Source organism: Trypanosoma theileri, assembly GCF_002087225.1.
Source record: "Trypanosoma theileri isolate Edinburgh chromosome Unknown TM35_Tth_8_V1, whole genome shotgun sequence".
NCBI lineage: Eukaryota > Euglenozoa > Kinetoplastea > Trypanosomatida > Trypanosomatidae > Trypanosoma > Trypanosoma theileri.
The window spans coordinates 430,696-437,759 of record NW_021639850.1 but is presented as its reverse complement, the minus strand read 5'-3'; the positions used below and the strand labels follow the sequence as shown (position 1 = coordinate 437,759).

Below are 7,064 nucleotides of genomic sequence, written 5' to 3'. Positions count from 1 at the left end.
TTTTTTTTTTTTTTTTTTAGTTGTTGTTGTTTCTTTTTTTTTCTCTTGTGTAGTTGGAAATGAGTGATACGGAGGTTTGCCAGGACGAGTTGCATCGTGAAAAGGGACTTAGCCGTAAGGAACGAAAAAAGCAGGAAAAATTGGAGAAGCAGCATGAGGAACTACGTCTTCTTGGTGAACGGGCAAACAACGTAAATAAGGAAGGTGATAACCCATTTTCTGTCTCTTGGGAGCATGATCAGATTCCTGAGGGTTCTCGGAACATTTCTTTAAAGAAAGTTTCAGTTTCAGTGAATGGTAAAATACTTTTCAATGATACAGATGTCAAACTATCAGCTGGTTCACGTTATGGTCTTATGGGTCCCAATGGTCGAGGTAAATCAACCATCCTTCGTTTGTTAAGTTCACGGGAGTTGCCTGTACAATCTAATCTTGATCTCCTTTTGGTAGAGCAAGAGCAGGAGTTTCATGCGTCTGATGTAAGTGCAGTTCAGGCTGTAATGGATAGCCATAAAAAGCAGAAAGAATATATGATGGAAGCTGCCAGTCTGCGCGAAAAGCTAGAGTTAAGTGAAGAGGAGATGCTTCGACTCCAATTTTTAGAGGAAGAATTGGATGTAATGGGTGCCTCACGGGCGGAAGCTCGTGCTCGAACGATTTTATTCGGTCTTGGATTCCCTACAGAATGGCATGAGCGGCCGACCAAAAGTTTCAGTGGTGGATGGCGTAAACGTATTGCTTTGGCGTCCGCGGTTTTTATTGAACCGGATGTACTCATGTTGGATGAGCCTACTAACCACTTGGATTTAAATGCTGTTATTTGGTTAGAGTCTTATCTTTGCGAACATTACCGCGAGACGGCACGTCGACCAAAGACATTAATAGTTGTCTCACATGATGCTGGTTTCCTTGACGAGGTCTGCACACACATGGTTCATGTGGAAAATTACCTTCTTAATTACTACCGTGGTGGGTTTAGTGGTTTTGATGAACAGTTGCAACAACGTCATCAAGAGCTTGATAAGAAGTATGCTGCTGTTACCAAAACTATAAAGGACAAGAAACGCAATGGTATGTCAAACGCACAGGTAGAAACTTGGATTAAAGATCAAATCCGTACGGGTCGACTAGATCCATTGTATCTTGAGAAACGTCGTGATTATATTGTTAATTTTCCCTTTGCTGAACCTCCTGAGCTTCCAGATGCTTGTATTGTAAAACTAGAAGAAGTTTCCTTCAATTATCCAGGAGGTCCAGTACTTTTTGAAAATGTTAATTGCGCTCTTTGGACAGATAGTCGTATTACATTATGTGGCCCTAATGGTATTGGTAAAAGTACGCTACTTAACTTGATGACAGGTGAACTGGAACCCACTGGTGGTATGGTAACTATGAATCGAAAGGTTCGTGTTGGTCGCTACAATCAACATTTTGTGGATAAACTTCCTTTGGAAAAAACTCCAGTGGAATACATTCAGTCTCTTGGTATACATGAAGAGGATAAGGCTCGTCGTCAGTTGGGAAGTTTTGGTTTGGAAGGTATTGTACATAAAAATCAGATTGCCACACTCAGTGGAGGACAGAAGGCACGTGTAGCGTTTGCAGCTATTAGTACAGAAAAACCTCACTTTCTTCTTTTTGATGAACCAACAAATCATCTGGATGTGGAATCTATTGAGGCACTTTGTTCAGCTATTAAAAAATTTAAGGGTGGCGTTTTGGTTGTTACACATGATGCCCGTCTAATTGAAGAAACAAATATGCAGATTTGGGAAGCTGGAAATCGCACAGTTACTCCATTTAATGGAACACTTGAAGATTATAAGAGTAAAGTTCGAAAGATCTTTGAGCAGGATGAAATGGAGATGTTGCGAGAACGGAAGCAGGCTATGGAAGAAAAGTTACTGAATAATCGACTTGCACGACAAGTTGGTGAGAAAAGCTTGGAAGAGGTGAAGCGAGAAGAAGAAGCAGAACTAAAGAAGAAACAAGCGATGGATGTAGACATGGCATTTGATGCTTTTGATAGGAAAAAGAAAAAAAAGGATAAAAAAAAGGAAAAGGTAGCTAAAGGCGAGTAATAATTTGTTCTTCTTGTTCTTGTTGTGTGTGTGTGTGTGCGTTTTTTTTTTTTTTTTTTTTTTAAGAATTTATTTATAATAGCAATGGCCTAACGCTGTCGTTTGCTATTGTTTAAATAAAGGAGATGGGTATGACCTTAAATTCTCTAAGATAAGCTGTAAGAAAAACCTCATAAAGAATGATTTTTTTTTTTGTTTTCTCTGTTGTGTCTATGTTTTATTTATTGCTAATAATTATACATAAAAAGTGTTTTTATTGTTAATTGCTTTTCTTTTTTCTTTTTTGTTTTCTCTTATATTATTATTATTATTATTATTATTATTATTATTATTATTAAAGGGGAAGCATAAAGAATCCATTATTTTCTTGCCTCCTCACGAAACCAATGTCCACCTCACGGCTTGTCGGTCGTTATAAATTGATTGGAGTCGTTGGCAAGGGAGGGTTTGGAATTGTAGAAGAATATCAAGACCTTTTAACAAATGAGCATGTTGCCATCAAAACGATTCCAGCTCGCTTTGTAAATCAGGAGAGTAAACGCCTTGTGCGTGAAATTGATACTATGACTTTTTTGCATGATGCCCATCCCCATGTAATTGGTTATTTTAGTATGTTTGTAACCCCATGTGTCAGCGTGGATGGACGATCTGGAGGAGATGATGATACACATTATAATGGTTCAATATCACCAGAAGAAGTTTCTAGTAACTTAGATGTAGAGGGTTCAGAGTATATTAATTTGGATTTTGGTGGAAAACTTATTAAACATCATCATGAACTTGAAGCAGAAGTGGGGAAAATAAAAGGAACAGATGAATTTAATCTTCATATTGTGATGCCTCTGATGAAAGGCGATTTGCTTTATTTTATTAAGCATGCGTCTTCTTCAAGTCCGAAACTATCCATGACAGAAGAATTTATTGAGCAAGTTGCTGTTGTTTTTGCTTTTCAAATTTGCTTTGGATTGGATTATTTGCATAAGTGTAATATTGTTCATCGAGATATGAAACCAGAAAATGTTCTTGTTCGTTTACATGGAACTAATCCATATGAATCAACAGCACTTATTGCAGATCTTGGACTTGCGCGTGATGCTGAAGCTAGTGATACTTTTTATGTTTGTACACGTTATTATAGACCGCCTGAAATTATTACTAATGTATCAAAAGGAGAAACATCAATAGATGTATGGTCATTAGGTTGTATCTTTTTTGAAATGGTAACTGGTCGTGCACTCTTTACAGTAAATTCTGCTCTTAATGAACATGGTGTATGGGAAGGTCAACGTGCAAGTACACAACTTGAAGTAATTCTCAATATAGTAGGAACTCCTAGTCATGAAGAGGTTAGACGTTTTATGCCAGTTGGTAATGCTCAATTGTATCTTTTAAGAAGTGTTTCACGACCTTCAAGACTTGTAGAAATTATGGAAAATAATTGGAGGTTACGTACAACTCGTGATCGACAAATAAAATGGATGGATTTAATTTCTCGTTGTTTAGCTTTTTTTCCCGAGCAACGTCCTTCTTGTGAAGATTTGTGTCGGCATCAACTTTTTCGTGATTGTAATGTTTTTTATGGTGAAAATGTTAAACAACATCCTGCAAGGATTTATCGACCCACACAAGCAGGAACTTTAGTGGTTGAAAATAAGCAAATTGTTTTACATCTTGTTATGCGTGCTTTGGAACAATCTTCACCTTTAATGGAAGAAGAAGGAACAGAAAAAGACGAATGGAGTGAGGAAGGAGGAGATTTATTATTTTGTGAAGAAGAAGAAAGTCATTTAAATAATGATGAAATTCTTATAGAGCATTCAAATCCAGTTGATAGTGTAGTAACGAAAAATTCAACAACAAGTCGAGAAAATACCCCATACGGTTTAGAAGAAGAAGAAATAGTAAATCAATTGGATTTTCCTAACGTGAATGATCCTGAACTTCGCCAGCGTTACGGCAACTGGGGTTATAGTAATGAGTCTTTGGATGATGTTATTTCTAGGCTTCTAAACGACCTTCAGTATTATACGCATGATCCGGAGCGTTCGGAACAATTAAGGGTGTTACTAAATTACTTTACCTCATTGCGTTGAATTAGTGAGGAAGGAAAATATATAATATATATAGTTATCTAACATTGTTTTCTTTTTATTATTATTATTATTATTTTGCTACTTCTTATCATATTTTTGTATTTTCCCAGCCGGGGGAGGGGGGGGGGCAGGCGTTTAAAATAATATTGTGCTGGCGCCGCGGACCCCTTTCCGTTTTTGTTTTCCTTTCGCGTTTGCCAACGCCGCCGGGAAGAAATCACGTAACACTTTGTTTGCTCTTCCTTTCTCCTCTTTTTTTTTTTTCTTTTCTTGTTCTTTTAGTTTCCCCGCGGGGTTGCCGAAGGGAAGGCCGCGCCGTCCGCACGCGGGGGTGGGGGGGAGGGAAGGAGGCCCCAAATCGCCGACCCCTTTTCGGGGCGGGAGGAAGAGGGAGGGGGAGTCCGCCAAAGGGGCGCCGGGCCCCCGCCACCCCTCCCCCTTCGGAACGGCGAAAAGAAAAGAGAAACACTCTTAATTTTTTCTCTTTCTGGGCATTTTAGGGCAGATAGGAGAGGGGAAACAAAACAAAAACACACATAAAAAAAAAAAAAAAGAAAAAGGAAACCCACCGCCCCCAAATAATCAACAAAAAAAAAAAGATTTTTCTAACCTGAGAAAGTTTTCCTGGAGAAAACAATATACCCCCGGCGGGACTCGAACCCGCAACCCCTCGCTTAGGAAGCGAGTGCCATATCCATTAGGCCACGGAGGCTTATTGGGAATTTTAATAAATAATTTTTTAAAAAACAAAAAAGTATAAGAAAAATAAAAAGAGTATATGAAAAACGCCATCCGTGGGGATCGAACCCACGACCACACGGTTAAAAGCCGTGCGCTCTACCGCTGAGCTAGGAAGGCTCTGCATGAAGAGAATACATACATAAATATATAGATAATTTTTTTCTCTCATTAAAAAATAGAGAGACACAAGAAGAACAAATAGGTAGAAAAAAAAAAAAAACGTTTTTGGAAGGGGATATGGGGAAAACATACTCCAGACGGGACTCGAACCCGCAATCCTTGGATTAGAAGTCCAAAGCCTTATCCATTAGGCCACTGGAGCCTCGATGTCGCATGAAAATAAATTAACCTTATATCGAAATATAGAAAAAGAATAACAAAGAAAAGAATAATAATAATAATTTTTATTTTTATTTTAAAGTAATGAAATGATTCTTTGTTTTTTTATGCATAGGGCGTGTAGCTCAGTGGTAGAGCGCCTGTTTTGCATACAGGAGGCCTAGGGTTCAATCCCCTACTCGTCCATCTTTTTCATTTGCTTATTTGTTTTTTGTTTTTTTTTGTGTGTTTTCCCTTATTTAAAACGAATATGTTTTTTTTTTTAAATTTGTTCAATGGTAACAAATAAATAGACAAAACAAAAATAATCTATAAAGTTCTAAATGATTTCAGAAGACAAACTTATTATAAAAAAAAAAAAATAATAATAATAATAATAACACGCAAAAAAACAAAATATACAATCAAATTCTCTATACCGCCGGAAGTTTCACACAACAGGACATACAAACTGGCAGATTCCAAGGTCCCTTTTTCTAGTAACAAAAGAGGCAACTCCTCAAATTATTTCTGTTAATGATGTCTGGGGAGCAGGTTTTTGGATCTGATTTTTTTTCTAGTATGAAATTTCAACTCGCTGCAGCAAAAAAAAAAAAGAAAAAAAAAATCTCCACACCACAACCATAATTTTCAACCAACCAGACATTTAAACCATTGCGAAACTGACCACATCATGCGAGAGAAGTTCCGTTTGTTTTTAGGGATTCCTTAAAACCCGAGATTAGAGGATGAATAGCGAAACACAATTCCGAGGAAGCAAATTCTGTATGAAGCTAGTGGTGCCAAATGACTTTTTTTTTTTTCACTCCATTAAGTAAGGGTTGGATTGCTATAGAATTGCCTTTCTCAGGGTTCCCCCTTGGTAACATGGTATAAAATATTGAGAATTTAAGATCATTTTTTGGGAGAAACAGTAAAATGACTTTATCTGCAAATGCATTGTGGTTAGAGTCCTTTTTTAAAAAAAAAAAAGAGTTATCTGCATTATATCTTTTTTTTTTGTTTTTGTTAGCTGCGCATGGGGAAATTCACCTTCACAGTTCCAGATGGGAAACCCGTCCGGCCCCTTTGCAACATTGGACCCAGCTTAAAAAATTTACAAAAATTAGAAATAACCAGCCATTCAATACAAGAGTTGGCCAGTTATAAAGAGAGTTGCAAATTTAAGGGAATTTTTAACGCATTACCTTCTGAAAAAGGTTTATTGCCGAACGTTTGGCGATAAAAACAAATTAAAAACCCACACCCCCAGCGCAGATTCCCAATCGCGTATGGAATATCCGGTCGTTAAAGGCCTGAGGGTAACGGAAGAAATGGGTTAAGTTCCGTTTGCTGTCGGTGTCGGACTCTTCTGGTAGTCGTTTCCTTTTCTTCCGCCGGCTTCCAAAAAGAGGGGCGTGGGGGAATTTTACCTCTTTGTGTTCAAAGGTTCCCCTCCCTCAGCCTCAACCCCCCTCCCCCACATTTTCCGGAGGGTTGCCAGGAGGAAGCCGCTGGCAATTTCATGCCTCTTTGCGGGTTTGGCATAGGCTACCTTTTTTTTTAAAAAAAAAAAAAAATGTCAGCTTGCGAAAAGGACGATCGAGCCCTACAGTTTTTAATGAGAAAAAATAAGCAAGTGAAAAAGATGGACGAGTAGGGGATTGAACCCTAGGCCTCCTGTATGCAAAACAGGCGCTCTACCACTGAGCTACACGCCCGATGCACAAAAGAACAAAGAATCATTTCATTACTTTAATATATTAAAATAAAATAAAAATCAGTTCCAACGGGAAAAACGTCATCGTGGTGAAGATCGTGCTTTAAGAAA

General features: G+C 38.0%; 2 protein-coding genes across 2 annotated transcripts; both read left to right on the top strand.

The window, feature by feature from the left end:
- Window positions 1-59: 59 nt before the first annotated feature.
- Window positions 60-2,081, top strand: TM35_000082750 (ATP-binding cassette protein; the record flags this gene model as incomplete). Its single annotated transcript, XM_029024140.1, has 1 exon — window positions 60-2,081. The coding sequence occupies one exon, from the start codon at window positions 60-62 to the stop codon at window positions 2,079-2,081; it is 2,022 nt and encodes a 673-aa protein (XP_028884543.1).
- A 386-nt stretch (window positions 2,082-2,467) lies between these two features.
- On the top strand, window positions 2,468-4,174 carry TM35_000082740 (putative protein kinase; the record flags this gene model as incomplete). The annotated part of the gene is made up of 1 exon (XM_029024139.1): window positions 2,468-4,174. The coding sequence occupies one exon, from the start codon at window positions 2,468-2,470 to the stop codon at window positions 4,172-4,174; it is 1,707 nt and encodes a 568-aa protein (XP_028884542.1).
- Window positions 4,175-7,064: the final 2,890 nt, after the last annotated feature.